At 32.9% G+C, this 20,350-nt stretch overlaps 1 protein-coding gene across 4 annotated transcripts in view; it reads right to left on the reverse strand.

Moving 5' to 3' along the window:
• LOC137250396 (potassium voltage-gated channel protein Shaker) overlaps window positions 1-15,919 on the reverse strand; it is a 685,128-nt gene extending 669,209 nt beyond the window's left edge. The window contains exons 1-2 of one of the 4 annotated variants that reach the window (XM_067783116.1): window positions 4,556-4,631; window positions 4,338-4,436 (exon numbers count right to left, since the gene is read on the reverse strand). In XM_067783116.1, the coding sequence (XP_067639217.1) occupies window positions 4,338-4,381 (44 nt within the window). In that variant the 5' untranslated portion in view covers window positions 4,382-4,436; window positions 4,556-4,631. Of the gene's footprint in view, window positions 1-4,337; window positions 4,437-4,555; window positions 4,632-4,926; window positions 5,312-15,497; window positions 15,592-15,879 lie in introns of those variants that run through there. The other 3 variants (XM_067783115.1, XM_067783114.1, XM_067783112.1) reach the window with 3 other exon arrangements.
• Window positions 15,920-20,350: the final 4,431 nt, after the last annotated feature.

Consider the following 20,350-nt stretch of genomic DNA (forward strand, 5'->3'; position numbering starts at 1 on the left):
TTACATTATATTATATTATATTATGTTATATTATATTATATTATATTATATTATATTATATTATATTATATTTTATTTGATTTGGTTTGATTTGATTTGATTTTATTTTATTTTATTTTATTTTATTTTACTTTATTTTATTACATTTTTTTATTTTATTATACTTTAATTTATTTTATTTTATTTCATTCTACTTATTTTTTACTTCTTTCATTTCATTTAACTTTATTTTATTTCGCTTTACTTTATTTCTTAAAATTTTTTTTATTTTATTGTATTATTTGTCTCCAGCATCAAGTCGCAAAAAATTACACTATAGAAGTCACTCTCTCTGAAACCTCGTTGAGTTTTGCGGGGAACCAAATTCAGAAATATTCAGCTCTTTTTCGTGCTGTCGAAGGTGGCTTTAAAATCGAATAAGAGATGTTGTGTGTCAATTCTTTTTACGCTGGTTTTTTCCAAGATTTGGCGTATGGTGAAAATCTGGTGAATGAATTACCAGATCTGAAACCGTACTGAAATGGTCTTATCAGCCGATTTACGCTGGGCTTCGAACCTTATTTGAGATACCTAGAAGGGTGATTCCGCGATAGTTGGCCCAGTTTGTACGATCCTGCGCCTTGTGGACTGGGCAAAAAAGACTTAGATTTCATCGTCGGCCATACACAAGTTGGACCATATTTTGCAAAGACGTTGATGCATGTGCCCTACCAATTTCCGCCATATTTAAATAGCTCCGCAAGCAATCAATTAGCGCAAGCGATCTTGTTTTTTAATCTGGTTGTTGCTATTCTGATGTCGTCATAATCGGGTGTGAGTGCATAAATCCCATCATAATTATCCCTGTCAATAACTTGCTGTCTCCGTTTTCTCCATTTAGGAGAACAGAGAAGTGTTCCCTCCATAATAGATGTACTCTCTGTACGTCGGCTGCAAGGTCATTTATAAAATAAATATATTTTTTAACGGTTTTATTTAGCTGGACTGACAGGCCGACGGCCGCGCGGCCGTTTTGAGCGAATTTTGTAATTAAAATTTAAGTAACTTCCCGATAAGCTACAAACATGAAATCTGGAATATAGTTCAGAACCCGATGAAAATGTAATAATAAGAAACAAACTCCGATAAATGGCGCATGGATCGAAATATTTCAAAAAATCGTATTTGTGGTCCGATTTGGTTCATATTTTGAACACATAATACATGCAAGAATAGAAAGAGACCTATGAAGAAAATTCGCCGGTGGGTGGCGCAAGGATAGAGATATTCAAAAAATCGGATTTGTGCTCTGATTTGGCGCATATTTCGAACACGTAATACATACGAGAGTAGAAAGAGACCTATAAAGAAATATCGCCGCTTGGTGGCGCAGGGATCGAGATATTCAAGAAAATCGTATTTGTGGTCCGATTTGGCTCATATTTGGAGCACATAATATATATGTGAATAGAAAGCGACCTATGATGCCCGATTTGTTTCATATTTGGAACAAATATTACATATAGTCCCGTAGATTAGAATTAGATTGTAACAAATTGTCAGGAAAGAAGAATGAGAAATAATAGGCAATTAAATAAAGACTAAAAACTTGAAAATAAAATAATTAAAAACAAGTAAAGGTGTCTAAGTTCGGGTGTAACCGAACATTATATACTCAGCGTGAGCTTCAATTGTACATTTCCTTTCAGATAAATTACTTTTCTACATAACACGTGGCCCCGTCCGTTCAAAAAAAATGTCTCCACATTTACTCTTACAATAAAACTTGATAAGTGAAATATCATTGATTCAAAATTATTTTTTGCTAAGTTATGGCTTATTATTCTAGTCTACGACCCTTTTAAACTTGTTTTATATCTAAGCCGCTGTGGTCTTTAACCGATCTCGTCCATTTTACTAGAAATATTTTCTGCTATAAGAAAAATATGTGTACAAAACTTCATTACGATCCGTTAATTTTTCTTCGAGTTATGGCTCCCGAAACATAGAAAACTGCTTAGTCATAAAAGGAGCGGTACCACACACATTTTAAAAAATGTTTGTGTTTTCCAATTTAATGTTATAATTCAATTTAAAAAGCAAAATTCTATTAACACAAAGCTCTTTTTCCCTAAGATATAGCTTATTATTTTCGACCACGACCCTTTTAAAAATCTTTTATATAAAAGTGGGCGTGGTCCTTAGCATATTTCGTTAATTTTTCTTCAAAGTATTTCTTATAGTAAAGGCAACCTGTCTGCCGATACGATAGGTTTAACGATTATTGATTTATGATCAATAATATTTGTAAAACTGATTTTATCACAAGTGAGCGGTGCTACGCCCATTTAAAAAAATTTTTCAAATTTTTCAAATTTTTATCAAGAGTCTCAATATCAGTAACATGTCAAATTTCAACCTTCTAGGTATATTATTTACTAAATAATCAGGTTTTTTGTGTTTTCCAAAATTTTATATATATAAAAAGTGGGCGTGGTTATCATCCGATTTCGCTCATTTTCTATACCAATCTATTCTGGGTCCAGATAAGCTAGTGTACCAAATTTGGAGAAGATATCTCAATATTTACTCCAGTTATCGTGCTAACGGACGGACGGACGGACGGCTCAATCAAATTTGTTTTCGATACTGATGATTTTCATATATGGAACTCTATATCTACCTCGATTCCTTTATACCTGTACAACCAACCGTTATCCAATCAAAGTTAATATACTCTGTGTGCAAAGCACGCTGAGTATAAAAAATGTTTAAGTTAAAGGTTTTATTGAAAACAATACTTACATGAAGTAATAATAATAATAAAATCTAGAAAATAATTAGGTAGGTGCTAGGTACTAGTCATCACACTCCTCATCAATCTATATCTAAATAAAAGCATTAGACGCGTAAAATTTCTATTTATAGCCATAAGTAAGATCCACGCGCCCAATGCTTTTATTTAATTGTCTGATCAACGCCCTAGATTGATGAGGAGTGTGAAGACTAGTACCTAGCACCTACCTAATTATTTTCTAGATTTTGGTATTATTATTACTTCATGTAAGTATTGTTTTCAATAAAACCGTTTAACTTAAACAATTTTTTGTGATTATTTTATTTTATAGAAAAACTGAAAAGTATGAAACACACTGGCGATGTACAAAAACTTTTTATCGGAAAATATTTTGTTGTTTTTAAAAGAGCTGAAAAAGCTGTGCAAAACAATACGAAACATGTTCGGGACACACAATAAATGGTTTTTCTTCTGGTAAATTATACAAAAATTTTCCAAAGAACCATTTCAATAGTTATTTTTTGTTTGACTCGTAAAAGTTCGCGTCAAAAAATTGTCCTAGTTGAAAGTTCATGGGATCCCGGAGATCCACATAACATTTTTATGACTAATCATGCATTCTTTTTAGTTTTCGTACTAAATAAAGTCCACAAATAAAAGTAAAATCCCGACTTTTATCTTATTAGTCCGAAAATAAAAGTAAAATTTCGAACTTTAAATTATTAAGCACATATAAATGTACGGTCCGGTAACTGTGGAACGGCTCATCCAAATTAAATGAGTTTCATACCAATAGGTTATCCTAAATGTTTAGATTTGAAACCTCCATGGTAATTTGAATGTTCTCCTTACTTATATCCAAAATTTGTCATAGAAAAACTAAAACCAACCCTCATAGTGCTATACTTATTTTTTCCCATAGTAAACTTGAACTTGTTTTTTTCCATCCAGGTTGATCAAATTGAGTAATTGCGTTAAAATTTGATTTGATTTGATGGCTTTCTGTTGAAACATTTGGATGAGTCGTTCCATAGTTCCTATAACTCCCGAATTTTATGCTATCCTTAAGAAATAAATGTCCAGATTTAACTTTTATTCGCGAACTTGTAAATTAAATTCCGGATTTATGAATTTCTTTCGGGCTAACAAATTAAGGGCTACATTCTGTATTGCGAACGATAGTGAGGACGATCGATTCGTCTCAGAACGATTTCGTCTAGCAGTGGCATTATCAATAATTGTCGTTCAGCCTTTACGTTTCTGACTTTATGTCAAACAACAAGGCGAAAACAATTTTCAAATTATACGTTGCCACAGTTTAACATAGTGCAAATACACTACGATTAGTCTCTGAGGCGAACCGACATTCGTTTCGCTATAGAGAATGAGGTTCCAAAAGTCTAGAAATAATTTTTTTGTAGTAGTTTTACTATTAAATAAGCACAAGTTTGGGTCCCTGATTTTTCTTATAAGCAGTTTTTCAAACTACAATTCAACACAATCATAAACTAATTACAAATATTTATAAAATTGTTATATAAGATGTAGATATGTATATTACCTGGGCGCTTGTGTTAAGCTGCCGTGCGTCGAGACGTAGGCCATGCATGCATTTCCATTTACAGGAGCTTTCCAATGAAAATTTGTTAGCACTCTGGCACTGATGCATGAAATTACATACAAATATATATGTATAATCATATGTATGTATGTATTTATTTGGTAACACAGTGTATGGAAAATATAAAAAGAAGTGCACAACAAAACAAATATACACACCACTTATGATATATACAAGTGTATAAACACAACAACAACAAATTTAAGTTTATTGTTGTATTTCTATTAATACATAATTGCAATTAAAATACTTTTGTTTAATAGCGTAAAAGAAAACAAAATTTTTTAAACAATTTTCAACTCAGCACATAAAACAGGTGCATTTACATATATACACGTACGTATGTACACAAAATACGTAAATTCCACTCAAACTATTTAAATTTTGTATGCCGGAATTCTCTTAAAATTTTTAACGACCTGTGAATTTTTGTAAATGCAATAATTTTCAAACAAACAAATTTTAATACGTTTGTAGTTGTTTGTATGCATAAATGTGGATATATGAATGTCGAATTTAATGTTATTACACAATTTTTTATTTATTTAAATTTTCCCGTAACACCAGGGGTACGACCAACAATGGCCTTGGCTATTAACTGTGTCGATATACTGCTCTCGTTGATCGCTTGTTTACAGCAGCTGTGGAGTACCAGATTTTGTTCTTTTGAGGCTTTACTTTTAAATTTTACTATTCCGTTTTGTTGATTGTAATTTTTTTGTTTGCCACGTTATTGGCAGCTGCAGCTGATGCACTTGGAATTTTCACTACACTTCATCTATTTACTTTGAGAAAATTTTACATTTATGAGTCATCTTCGTTCACTTTTCTCATTATGGTAGCGAAACAAAATCAATTTAAAATTAAATAAATTTGTTTTTGATTCGTAACTTACGCAACGTGTATCTTTATAATTCCTTTGTTTTTACTCAAATTTTATATTTATGTTATTTGCACACTGCAACACCCGAGGATGTACTCCTCTCAAAGCAACATCAAAAATTAAAAACCAATTTTTTGAATTAGAAAAAAAGTGTTTTTATCACCCTTGGCAGTGATTTGGCTCCGAGTGTATTTCTGCCATGTGAAACTTCTCAGTCAAAACTTATCTGCCTTGAAGGGCCTTTCTAATTCGACGTAAATCATGTAGGTCCCCCCGTTCAGCCATCTTGTAGAAAATATAAGAAAGAGCACAACGCAAACTGGAGGAGAAGCTCACCTTAAAATCTCTTCGAAGGTTATCGCTCCTTGTATTTGTTTCGTTTATTTATGAAGGGAACTTTAATGGTGGTGCGGTTATTTAAAATAATCATTAAATTAATCGAGTCAATAATTCCAAAACGAAACAGCATTTAGAAACTTTTTCGATAGGAGTGGCAGCTACTAAAGCGATAAGACGAAATTTGTTGTGGAAAATTGTATTTTTGTTTAGCAAAAGCAAATAATTCGATATAGTATTTTGAGAAGTTGAAATTGATAAAGAAAATGCATACTGATTTGCGAAAATCTTTTATCACAAATATGCAGAGATCTAGTAAGCAATTTTTGAGAGTGAAAGGGAAGCCATCGCAAATGCCTTGCCAAAGCTGGCGTAACAGGAAGCGGCACCGTGAAGGCAAGTCATCCAAAATGCGAATGAGTGCGTGCCCCATGAATTAGAGTGCAAAAGTATGCTCATGCGAGACAAAAGAATACAGACAAATAATGGGGATTGCTCAACTTTTTTGATACTTGCAACGATATCTCTTTTGTGTCATGTACCACAACAACTTTTTTATACAAATACAGAAATTAAAACAGTTAACTGAAAAAAGTTCTCAAACATTACTGAAGTTGGGGATAATTCAAAACGTAAAATTTACTCATCGGCTTAATGTCTGCTTGGTGAAAAAAATTCCGCTAAGGTATATATTTTTTTTGTAAAATGAATTCATATTACCGTAATAACTACAAAACTTATCGAATTATGTACTTCGGGGCGATGGACGATAAGATAATCTGAAGATTGTTAGCAGGGTTAACAATTTTTGTTAAAAAAGAAACACTTTGCGTGTGTGTTCTGTGTAAACCAAAGGTTCAAAAACAAGTTCAGCGAGAGATTTTCACCACGGATTAAGATGATGGTAGGTTGAGCGCAGATTCTCAGAAAGCAAAGTTCAAAGTATAAATCTCATGACAAAGTCGCTTCGTCTTCTGCAAACTGCGAATATATTTCTTGTTACTCGACTCACGGAGGAGATCAGTTCTACCTCCCCTAAAATAAAAAAAAAACACGCGGGGATATGTTCAACGCGAAGCATGAAAAAATGCCCTGGAGCAAAGGCCGAACTTATCTGTGAATCAGGAAAAAAAGTACAGCAAAACATCATCTGCGTCTCAGGAAGGGAAGTACCGAGAATAAGAATTCTAAAATGCTAAAAGCACGCGATGTCAAAAGGGCTCACAGGAGCCTTAAACTTATGTTAAAACAAGTAAGGAAGGCTAAGTTCGGGTGTAACAGAACATTACATACCCAGCTGAGAGCTTTGGAGACAAAATAAGGGAAAATCACCATGTAGGAAAATGAACCTAGGGTAACCCTAGAATGTGTTTGTATGACATGGGTATCAAATGGAAGGTACTAAATAGTATTTTAAAAGGGAGTGGGCCATAGCTCTATAGGTGGACGCCTTTTCGAGATATCGCCATAAAGGTGGACCAGGGGTAACTCGAGAATGTGTTTGTACGATATGGTAATCAAATGACAGGCGTTAATGAGTATTTTAAAAAGGAGTGAGCCTTAGTTCTATAGGTGGATGCCTGTTCGAGATATCGCCATAAAGGTGGACCAGGGGTGACTCTAGAAATTGTTTGTACGATATTGTTATCAAGTAGATATGGGGGTAGGGTCTGCGTAATACTGTTCTCATCCAGAAATAAAGTTGATCAGCTCTGAAATCCAGCTAAGGATCATTCTTTCCGAAAAATACTACATTGGATTACGTAGGCAATTGAAAATTAAAGCCCTCACTGGGCAAACGAAAGTCCTGCTATATGGTACAGAAGTACGAACCATGACAAAATCAGATGAAGCGGATCTTGGAGTGTTCGAGAGAAATGTTCTTCGAAAGATCTACAAACCTAGGCGCTTTGGCGACAGCGATTACCGATGAAGATTGAATGATTAGCTATACGAGCTATACGAACTTTACGCATGCATAAACATATTTCAGCGAACTAAAACGCAGCGTCTACGCGGGCTAGGTCATGATATGCGAATTAAAGATGATTCTCCTGCTGAGAAGATTATCGGAACCCGCCTATTGAAGCAGAGAAAGAAGGCAGCTCACACTGTGGTAAAATGACCAAGTGGACAACGAATTGAGTTCCACTTTTGTGGCAAATTGCCGCCTGTTAACTCAGAGAAGAAGTGACTGGCACATCTTGTTGGACTGCCGTAACCAACTAAATGGTTAATCGCCAATTAAGCAAGTCAGTAATTAAGAAAGTTGATAAGGCAAGCAGGAAAGGCGAACACACAAAGTGCGGTGCTGCAAAGTGTGCATGTGCAGGTCTCACAATCTTACATTTCCACAGTTACTCTAATCTTTGGAAAGAAGGACAGTAGGTCAAAGATGAGTATTCTGATTGGTCACCGCCTGCTGGCGTCACGTGCTATAAAACCAGGCCTAGTCAGTAAGAGCAGCAGAGGTTAGACCATAGCTATTAGGAGTAATAAAGCTACCAGATCTTGAAGCAGCAAGTGGCATTAGTCTTAGAAAGTTTTTAGTGCTTGCCAAGCGAACAGAGGTATTTTATAATATAGGTTCTGGTTTCCGATAGGGGTTTTTAGTTTGGTCATTGAAGAAACTTCTGGTAATAGTATGTACTCATTCAGACTAAGCGAGGTCCTCATGGGCTTGCCAGTTGAGCCTCACCATATCTGGCTTTCGATTATTTTCCGTATTCCCCGTACAGCATACCAATCACGCACACAACTACTACCCTCACATTCTATATTCCACCGTGTCGCTGTTAATCCACTGTACAGTTATTAATCAAAAACTAATCACCGCTATTTCCGGATATTTACCATTGAGAATGAGGTTCGTGGGACATAGAAAGTTAAAATTAGGCCTCGTCAGTAATATCAGATGTAGGAAGCGCGTGTTTCAAGATTAAACGATCGAGCACGTTCTTTGCTCATATCCTGCGCTCGCCAGGGTAAGACTGCAGCTATTAGAAGTGACACAGCTATTTGATTTAAAAGCATCGGAATAGGTCCATAAAAGCTTCTAGTATTTGCCAAGAGTAAGGAGGTAATTCATAGCATAAATTCTGGTATGTCATAAGGTTTATCAGCTTGGCCGTTGAGCAGACTTATTAAAGTTACTGAAGGGCAACGGTGTTTGGCTTGTTTACGTACGGATGACCACGATTTATATGGAGTTTCGAACATTCTGGGAAAAGCATACCCAAATTAATTAAGAAAAATCGAAAGTTGTCGAATTTTTGAGGTTTGTCCAGCAAAATCAAAAGGTTTGGGGTATATGCTTGTTGGGTTCTTATTATTTTTATTTAACTTTGTATTTTAGTTATTTTGAACTTTGTAATTTTAAAATGTTTTATCAAAATTTTAATTTTCAATATTGATTTTTAAATTTTCAAAAATGTTCATTATTGTGAAAAATTTAAAAAGATATTGAGGCATACATTTAGGCGTATTCTTTATTGAATAAAAGTTTCTTTATATATATAATTAAAAGTGGTTTCAATCACCACACTAGCGATCCTGGCAGGAGCTAATAATTAAATAAAACAATTAAGGACGGGACTGTCTTCGACTGTGCCGAAGACTTCATACCTTTCATGAATGGGGCTGAACAATAATCTTATAGTAAACAGATGTACATACCTAAACGATTTTTAAGATAAATATAAAATAAAAAATAGGTAGGTATTTTGTGTGAGGATGCAAAGTTTCAAGGTTTTTGTGGTCTGCGTGTAAAAACTATGACTACGAATCACATGTTTCAACAATATATGACATAAACGTAACTATTTGATGAAATTTGATGAATTTTGAAGCCTCTAGCCGTAAAAAAGGGGTCCAAATGACAGTTTATATGGGGTATATAATATATATACCACCGATCTCTATGATTTTTTTACAGAACAATATATACTATATACGTAAGAAATCGGCGAAATTTGAAGCTTATAACTGTTAAAATGGGGTAGAAATTGCGAAAAGTTTCTTATCTGAACAATCGGTTGTTTGAGATATATACTATATATACAACGGGTCTCTATGATTTTTTAAGAAAACAATATATGCTATATTCGTAAGCGTTCGGTGAAATTTGAAGCTTCTAGCTGTTAAAATGGGGCTGAAATTGCAAAAAAAAAATATATATATACTATATATACCACCATATATATATTATATATATCACCGATCTCTATGAGTTTTTTACAGAACAATATATACTATATACGTAAGCAATCGGCGAAATTTGAAGCTTATAACTGTTAAAATGGGGTAGAAATTGCGAAAAGTTTCTTATCTGAACAATCGGTTGTTTGAGATATATACTATATATACAACCGGTTTCTATGATTTTTTCAGACAACAATGTATGCTATATACGTAAGCATTCGGTGAAATTTGAAGCTTCTAGCTGTTAAAATGGGGTTGAACTTGCAAAAAAAAATATATATATATACTATATATACCACCATATATATATATTATATATATCACCGATCTCTATGAGTTTCTTACAGAACAGTATATGCTATATACATAAGCAATCGGCGAAATTTGAAGCTTATAGCTGTTAAAATGGTGTAGAAATTGCGAAAAGTTTCTTATCTGAAAAATCGGTTGTTTGAGATATATACTATATATACAACCGGTTTCTATGATTTTTTCAGACAACAATATATGCTATATACGTAAGCATTGGGTAAAATTTGAAGCTTTTAGCTGTTAAAATGGAGCTGAAATTGCAAAAAAAAATATATATCTATATATACCACCATATATATATTATATATATCACCGATCTCTATGATTTTTTTACAGAACAATATATACTATATACATAAGCAATCGGCGAAATTTGAAGCTTATAGCTGTTAAAATGGGGTAGAAATTGTGAAAAGTTTCTTATCTGAACAATCGGTTGTTTGAGATATATACTATATATACAACCGATCTCTATGGTTTTTTCAGAGAACAATATATGCTATATACGTAAGCATTCGGTGAAATTTGAAGCTTCTAGCTGTTAAAATGGAGCTGAAATTGCAAAAAAAAATATATATATACTATATATACCACCATATATATATTATATATATCACCGATCTCTATGAGTTTTTTACAGAACAATATATACTATATACGTAAGCAATCGGCGAAATTTGAAGCTTATAGCTGTTAAAATGGGGTAGAAATTGCGAAAAGTTTCTTATCTGAACAATCGGTTGTTTGAGATATATACTATATATACAACCGGTTTCTATGATTTTTTCAGACAACAATATATGCTATATACGTAAGCATTGGGTAAAATTTGAAGCTTCTAGCTGTTAAAATGGAGCTGAAATTGCAAAAAAAAATATATATATACTATATATACCACCATATATATATTATATATATCACCGATCTCTATGAGTTTTTTACAGAACAATATATACTATATACGTAAGCAATCGGTGAAATTTGAAGCTTCTAGCTGTTAAAATGGGGTTGAACTTGCAAAAAAAAAAATATATATATACTATATATACCACCATATATATATATTATATATATCACCGATCTCTATGAGTTTTTTACAGAACAGTATATGCTATATACATAAGCAATCGGCGAAATTTGAAGCTTATAGCTGTTAAAATGGGGTAGAAATTGTGAAAAGTTTCTTATCTGAAAAATCGGTTGTTTGAGATATATACTATATATACAACCGATCTCTATGGTTTTTTCAGAGAACAATATATGCTATATACGTAAGCATTCGGTGAAATTTGAAGCTTCTAGCTGTTAAAATGGAGCTGAAATTGCAAAAAAAAATATATATATACTATATATACCACCATATATATATTATATATATCACCGATCTCTATGATTTTTTTACAGAACAATATATACTATATACATAAGCAATCGGCGAAATTTGAAGCTTATAGCTGTTAAAATGGGGTAGAAATTGTGAAAAGTTTCTTATCTGAACAATCGGTTGTTTGAGATATATACTATATATACAACCGATCTCTATGGTTTTTTCAGAGAACAATATATGCTATATACGTAAGCATTCGGTGAAATTTGAAGCTTCTAGCTGTTAAAATGGAGCTGAAATTGCAAAAAAAAATATATATATACTATATATACCACCATATATATATTATATATATCACCGATCTCTATGAGTTTTTTACAGAACAATATATACTATATACGTAAGCAATCGGCGAAATTTGAAGCTTATAGCTGTTAAAATGGGGTAGAAATTGCGAAAAGTTTCTTATCTGAACAATCGGTTGTTTGAGATATATACTATATATACAACCGGTTTCTATGATTTTTTCAGACAACAATATATGCTATATACGTAAGCATTGGGTAAAATTTGAAGCTTCTAGCTGTTAAAATGGAGCTGAAATTGCAAAAAAAAATATATATATACTATATATACCACCATATATATATTATATATATCACCGATCTCTATGAGTTTTTTACAGAACAATATATACTATATACGTAAGCAATCGGCGAAATTTGAAGCTTATAGCTGTTAAAATGGGGTAGAAATTGCGAAAAGTTTCTTATCTGAACAATCGGTTGTTTGAGATATATACTATATATACAACCGATCTCTATGGTTTTTTCAGAGAACAATATATGCTATATACGTAAGCATTCGGTGAAATTTGAAGCTTCTAGCTGTTAAAATGGAGCTGAAATTGCAAAAAAAATATATATATACTATATATACCACCATATATATATTATATATATCACCGATCTCTATGAGTTTTTTACAGAACAATATATACTATATACGTAAGCATTCGGTGAAATTTGAAGCTTCTAGCTGTTAAAATGGGGTTGAACTTGCAAAAAAAAAATATATATATACTATATATACCACCATATATATATATTATATATATCACCGATCTCTATGAGTTTTTTACAGAACAGTATATGCTATATACATAAGCAATCGGCGAAATTTGAAGCTTATAGCTGTTAAAATGGGGTAGAAATTGTGAAAAGTTTCTTATCTGAAAAATCGGTTGTTTGAGATATATACTATATATACAACCGGTTTCTATGATTTTTTCAGACAACAATATATGCTATATACGTAAGCATTGGGTAAAATTTGAAGCTTCTAGCTGTTAAAATGGAGCTGAAATTGCAAAAAAAAATATATATCTATATATACCACCATATATATATTATATATATCACCGATCTCTATGATTTTTTTACAGAACAATATATACTATATACATAAGCAATCGGCGAAATTTGAAGCTTATAGCTGTTAAAATGGGGTAGAAATTGTGAAAAGTTTCTTATCTGAACAATCGGTTGTTTGAGATATATACTATATATACAACCGGTTTCTATGATTTTTTCAGACAACAATATATGCTATATACGTAAGCATTGGGCAAAATTTGAAGCTTCTAGCTGTTAAAATGGAGCTGAAATTGCAAAAAAAAATATATATCTATATATACCACCATATATATATAATATATATCACCGATCTCTATGATTTTTTTACAGAACAATATATACTATATACATAAGCAATCGGCGAAATTTGAAGCTTATAGCTGTTAAAATGGGGTAGAAATTGTGAAAAGTTTCTTATCTGAACAATCGGTTGTTTGAGATATATACTATATATACAACCGATCTCTATGGTTTTTTCATAGAACAATATATGCTATATACGTAAGCATTCGGTGAAATTTGAAGCTTCTAGCTGTTAAAATGGAGCTGAAATTGCAAAAAAAAATATATATATACTATATATACCACCATATATATATTATATATATCACCGATCTCTATGAGTTTTTTACAGAACAATATATACTATATACGTAAGCAATCGGCGAAATTTGAAGCTTATAGCTGTTAAAATGGGGTAGAAATTGCGAAAAGTTTCTTATCTGAACAATCGGTTGTTTGAGATATATACTATATATACAACCGGTTTCTATGATTTTTTCAGACAACAATGTATGCTATATACGTAAGCATTCGGTGAAATTTGAAGCTTCTAGCTGTTAAAATGGGGTTGAACTTGCAAAAAAAAAAATATATATATACTATATATACCACCATATATATATATTATATATATCACCGATCTCTATGAGTTTTTTACAGAACAGTATATGCTATATACATAAGCAATCGGCGAAATTTGAAGCTTATAGCTGTTAAAATGGGGTCGAAATTGCGAAAAGTTTCTTATCTGAAAAATCGGTTGTTTGAGATATATACTATATATACAACCGGTTTCTATGATTTTTTCAGACAACAATATATGCTATATACGTAAGCATTGGGTAAAATTTGAAGCTTCTAGCTGTTAAAATGGAGCTGAAATTGCAAAAAAAAATATATATCTATATATACCACCATATATATATTATATATATCACCGATCTCTATGATTTTTTTACAGAATAATATATACTATATACATAAGCAATCGGCGAAATTTGAAGCTTATAGCTGTTAAAATGGGGTAGAAATTGTGAAAAGTTTCTTATCTGAACAATCGGTTGTTTGAGATATATACTATATATACAACCGGTTTCTATGATTTTTTCAGACAACAATGTATGCTATATACGTAAGCATTCGGTGAAATTTGAAGCTTCTAGCTGTTAAAATGGGGTTGAACTTGCAAAAAAAAAAATATATATATACTATATATACCACCATATATATATATTATATATATCACCGATCTCTATGAGTTTTTTACAGAACAGTATATGCTATATACATAAGCAATCGGCGAAATTTGAAGCTTATAGCTGTTAAAATGGGGTAGAAATTGCGAAAAGTTTCTTATCTGAACAATCGGTTGTTTGAGATATATACTATATATACAACCGGTTTCTATGATTTTTTCAGACAACAATGTATGCTATATACGTAAGCATTCGGTGAAATTTGAAGCTTCTAGCTGTTAAAATGGGGTTGAACTTGCAAAAAAAAAAATATATATATACTATATATACCACCATATATATATATTATATATATCACCGATCTCTATGAGTTTTTTACAGAACAGTATATGCTATATACATAAGCAATCGGCGAAATTTGAAGCTTATAGCTGTTAAAATGGGGTAGAAATTGTGAAAAGTTTCTTATCTGAACAATCGGTTGTTTGAGATATATACTATATATACAACCGATCTCTATGGTTTTTTCAGAGAACAACATATGCTATATACGTAAGCATTCGGTGAAATTTGAAGCTTCTAGCTGTTAAAATGGAGCTGAAATTGCAAAAAAAAATATATATATACTATATATACCACCATATATATACTATATATAAATCCTGTTTTTCTGATAAATCGGTTGTATGGAGCATATATGCTATAGTGGTCCGATTCGGCCGGTTCCGCCAAATGTCTAATCGGACACCCAAATAGACCCGCTCACCAAATTTTATCAAGATATCTCAAAAATTGAGGGACTAGTTTGCATACAAACAGACAGACGGACAGACGGACATGGCTAAATCCACTCAGCTCTTCATCCTGATTATTTGGGCATACTTATCTATTTTCGTTTAAGGACTTACAATTTTGGATTTCGTGACGAAATTAATATACCATTTCATTTTCATGAAAGGTATAAAAATAAACATTTTTGGTGTGTGTGCGATAAATTAACAAATCAGGCTTTTAAAGTAGTTGTGGCAGCACCCAAAGATCCAACCTTGCTGCCATTGCAGAGCAGTTAAACTTTTGCATTTTAACAAATCACAACAAAATAATAAGAACCCTACAATGCTTAGTAAATTATTTTATTAAATAATGAACCTTTTTTTTCAAATTAATGGAGTTAGAGACTACAACACATATTAGTCGCTTTTGTGTTCCTTGTATCACTTGATAATCGCCACATGTTTTCTTTGTATGCATATATTTATACTTATTTATTTATTTGATTACAATATATAATAATAAACATGCTTTCACATTAAACTTTCAATAATTTATAAAAAGAATTTTTGGCATTATTTTTTCTTTCTAAATTTAAGATTTTCATAATTCATTATTTATTGGTGAAATTTCTTTATATGCGACTTTTTCAATTTCGATACATTTATTAATTCTTTACTACATCTCTTTTTATATTTCATATTATTTGGAAAAATTTCGAAATTTGCACATCAAGCGCCCGCCCGCTGTCGATACGCACAAACACCAAACTGTTTACTAATAGCGCTGCTGTTTCTTTGGATTTTCTCAGACGGCACATCAACCAGCGATCACTCGCGATCACCACTCATACACGTCATTTCTCATTCTAAGTGTTCTTAAATAGCATTTTAGCTTCGTAAAGAAATTTTTGCTATATTTACAATATATAGATACTTCTCTCTTCTCCGTGAGGTGGTTCCAAAATCTGTGGGAAAAAATGCCTTGTCTCTGTTTGACGTCATTAGTTTTTGTCTATTGTGCACAAGTGGCCATGGAGAGTGTCCGCCAAAGGTAAGGTAAATTTTCAAAGGGATTTTCTTGTCCTCACTAATTATTCGAAGAGAAGATCATTAATATAATTCATTGTCATTAAGGTCGAATAATAATTCATAAGTTTTGTCGTAAATTTTATCTGCCAACTGCTCGCATGCGTTATTTCCATTAATGTAGGTCAAATTATAAAGTTTGTGTTTTTATTTATTAAGTAATACCGAATTCTAAGACCTGAATACTGAACAGATTTTCCGGGAACTACTTTATCCATTCGGGCACCAGCAATTCACTTTCTCTTCTACTCCTTCTCAGGAAGTGGCTATCCCATCGAGTCGTCATACATGGGAAGTTGCTGTCAACTAGTGACATCCACTATATATACCCTGAGGAAATAAGCGACTGATAGTTTTTTTCTTAGACTACTTACTGGCGGCCACCGTGGTGTGATGGTAGCGTGCTCCGCCTACCACACCGTATGCCCTGGGTTCACACCCTGGGCAAAGCAACATCCAAATTTTAGAAATAAGGTTTTTCAATTAGAAGAAAATTTTTCTAAGCGGGGTCGCCCCTCGGCAGTGTTTGGCAAGCGCTCCGGGTGTATTTCTGCCATGAAGAGCACTCAGTGAAAACTCATCTGCCTTGCAGATGCCGTTCGGAGTCGGCATAAAACACGTAGGTCCCGTTCGGCCAATTTGTAGTGAAAATCAAGAGGAGCACGACGCAAATTGGAAGAGAAGCTCGGCCTTAGATCTCTTCGGAGTTTATCACGCCTTACTTAGTTTTACGGGAAGATTTCCAAAAATTTTTAAAATTTCAATCATTTCTAAAATCAGTAAAAATATAAATGATTTTTTTCTTAGCTAAGATGGAAGCACGTAATTCATTTAACTTTTTTACTGGCAGATAGTTGATATGGCGAATTTATTTTAATTTAATTACAAGCTTCGAGCGTTTTCGAAACTCGGAAAACTTTAGCAATTTTCCATAAAAAGTTATTTCCGTAGATTTCTAATTTTTAAACAGTTTTATTTAGCTTGACTCTGTGTAGCGAATAGAATTTTGTAATTAAAATTTAAATAACTTCCCGAAAAGCTACAATCTTGAAACTTGGAATATAGTTCAGAAACCGCTGACATTCCAATAATAAGAAAAAAACTCCAATATGTGGCGCATGGATCGAAATAGTTAAAAAAATTGTATATGTGGTCCTATTTGGCTCATATTTGGAACACGTATTACATATGGGAATAGAAATCGCTTTTTGAGGACTTAGATTTTGACAAATTGTCAGGAAAGAATCCTTGTAATAATGAGTCACTAAATGAACTAAATAGAATGAGAAATAGAGGCAATTATATAAATACTAAAAACTTAAAAACGTGAAATTTAAAAAAATATGAGGAATAGCGTAACCCGATTAAGGTTCAGATGGTCTTACTTATGACTATCAATAGAAATTTTACGCGTCCAACGCTTTTACGACCAACGTCCTAGATTGATGAGGAGTGTGAAGACTAGTACTTAGCACCTACTTAATTATTTTCTAGCTTTTAGTATTATTTTTGCTTAATGGAAATATTATTTTCAATAAAACCGTTTAACTCAAAAAAATTTTCTTTATCTTAATATATAAAAAACACGTGTCAAAACATTTTTGGGAGCGATGGACTCCTAAACTACTCAACCGATTTTGAATTTTTTTTGCACCCCGTGTGTAGTTTGATCTAGCTTGAGAGATAGGGTAGGTAATATCTCAGTCTACAGTCGCAATATTATTTTATTGCAAATTTTTTTATTTGTTTTACGTAATAATAAAATGTTACGTATACGCAGTGGCACTCATATTTTCAGGTGGAGCGGATATACTTCCGTGTAATTGCTTGGTGTTTAGAGGTACTATGACTTTTTTTTAAATTCAGGAGAGTCTTTAGTTGTGTAGAGGGTAATTTTCATACCCCTGAATGACTAGGGTCTCGAGATATAAGCCAAAACGTGGGCCAGTGAATGCCTAGGCATGTTTATACAATATAGATATCAAATGAAAGCTGTTGATGAGTGCTTTAGTACAGAGTAAAATGTTATCCAGAGACGGACAGGGACTGGGATTAGGACTAGGACTGGGACTGAGACTCGGAGTGGGACTAGGACTGAGACTCGCAGTGGGACTGGGACTGGGACTGGAATAAAATACATACCACCCTCTGGGACAGGCAATAAGGGATGCAGAAGAATGAGAAGAAATTGAGAGGAAGAGAAAAGAGAGAAGGAGATTGAGAAAGAGATAGAATGAGACGAAGATGGTGATAGATGAAGCGAAAAATACGGAGGGAGGAGTGAATAAAAGGATTAGGAAAAAGTGAAGAGGGAGGGAGGAAGGAGTGGGACGGAAAAAGCTTATTAAAATGTATGCAGATAGGCCAAATTTAGGGCAGGACAACGTCTGCCGGGTCTTCTAGTTATTTTATATATTATAGCAACGCTTCTCATTTCCATTTTTTCATCGGCCTAAGTTGGTATAGTCTTTAGACTCTAGCTTAACGTGGGTACAATGTACGTGGTAGAGATGGTATGAGCGAAATCAGATAGCGAATTTACCCAATACTAGACCTTTAATTTATTTGTCATTGATAAGATATCGGTTTGCAGTCGACGGGTTATAAGCGTGCTATCCATTTTCCATCTACAGGCTATAGGTGCATTATAGGTGTGTTATTGAAGTGGTATAGATAAGTTATCTATTTGTTATCCAAGTGTTATAGATTTGGAATCGATGGCGAAGGTCATAAATGAATTACCGATTTTTTACCGACAAGCAATCAAAAACTTATATATTGTTTATCGAAAATGTATCGATTCCTTTTCATAAAAAATCGATTTCTTACCACAAATATATCGATATTTTATCGGAAAAATACCAACCTTTTTCTTATCGAAAATTTATTTATCCGGCGTATGGAAAGCGATCGATATGTTTTCACAAATTTACCGAATTTTATGTATAAAAAGCTGATCATTTTCATGATCGAAAATAAATCGATAACTTTTCCATATCCAAACAATATATTTTCCGTAACTGTTAACAATTTGCCTAAGCAAGTGCGTAAGCAAATTTTTTGAAATAAAACGGGCGAATACACGATAAAAAAAAATCGTTAGCTTTTAAATAACAAATCGATAATAGTTTTTGTTAAAATATCGATCACTTGTTGAATAATTATGGTCAACTTTTCTATTATAAATGTATATAGGATTCAAGGATCGATTCAAGCTCAAGGCCAGAACATCCAGCGGTGGTTTGCTTTATTGATGAATTGCTACTTCTATTCTTCTTTACCAAATTTATTTGTAACATTAAAATAAACAACTCATCGAAAAAATTTCACATATAAAGCAAATTTATAACACTTCGACAACAATTCGAAAACTCGTCTATACCTTGTCAATAGCAGCCTGAAAACGACGACTTGTTAACTTTCCTTTCCCCGTTTTTTTGTTGCTGTAGCGATTAAGATACTCCCCGAAGGTTTTTGAATGATAGAATATGACCACAATGAAACTTCTAGGCCATAACGTCTTCACCCCTTAATTTCATTTGGAACTTGGTGTCACCATAGCCTCGCCTGCTAACTATGTGTATGAACATTCATACTTGTAACAGGATTTGCTTCGCGTGGGTGATGTTAACAATTTTGTTGCGGAAGCTGTGAATTGCGCTTATCAACCAACGGAATTTCTTCTTTCCTTTCTCCTCCTATCTTCTCCTAGCCTTTTCTTGTTTTGCTTTGTCTTGGCGGCGCACCCGGTATGATGACCATACCAAGCCATTTTGGTCCACAGCATTGCCGAAAATTTTAACTTACTGATTTTTTTCAATCGTAATCCTAGTTTCCGCTTCTTTTCTTGGCATTTACTTCTTTTTCTTTTACCTTTTAACTTTTACCTTTTAGCTGTACATATTATTGATATAAAAGACGTGGTGCTTGCCATCATCCAAGAAAGAATTGGCGCATTCGGGCCTTGCCAGCCACATAACTGTTGACGTACATATATAAATTTAAGGCGGTGAGAGATTTTGTCTATTTGGGAGCCAGCATTAACAGCAATAACAATGGCAGCTTAGAAATCAAACGGAAAATAGCTCTTGGTATGAAGTGCTTCTTTAGACTGAGAAAGCAATTGAAAAATAAAGTCCTCTC

The sequence above is a fragment of the Eurosta solidaginis genome, chromosome 4, assembly GCF_040869045.1.
Source record: "Eurosta solidaginis isolate ZX-2024a chromosome 4, ASM4086904v1, whole genome shotgun sequence".
Taxonomy (NCBI): Eukaryota; Metazoa; Arthropoda; class Insecta; order Diptera; family Tephritidae; genus Eurosta; species Eurosta solidaginis.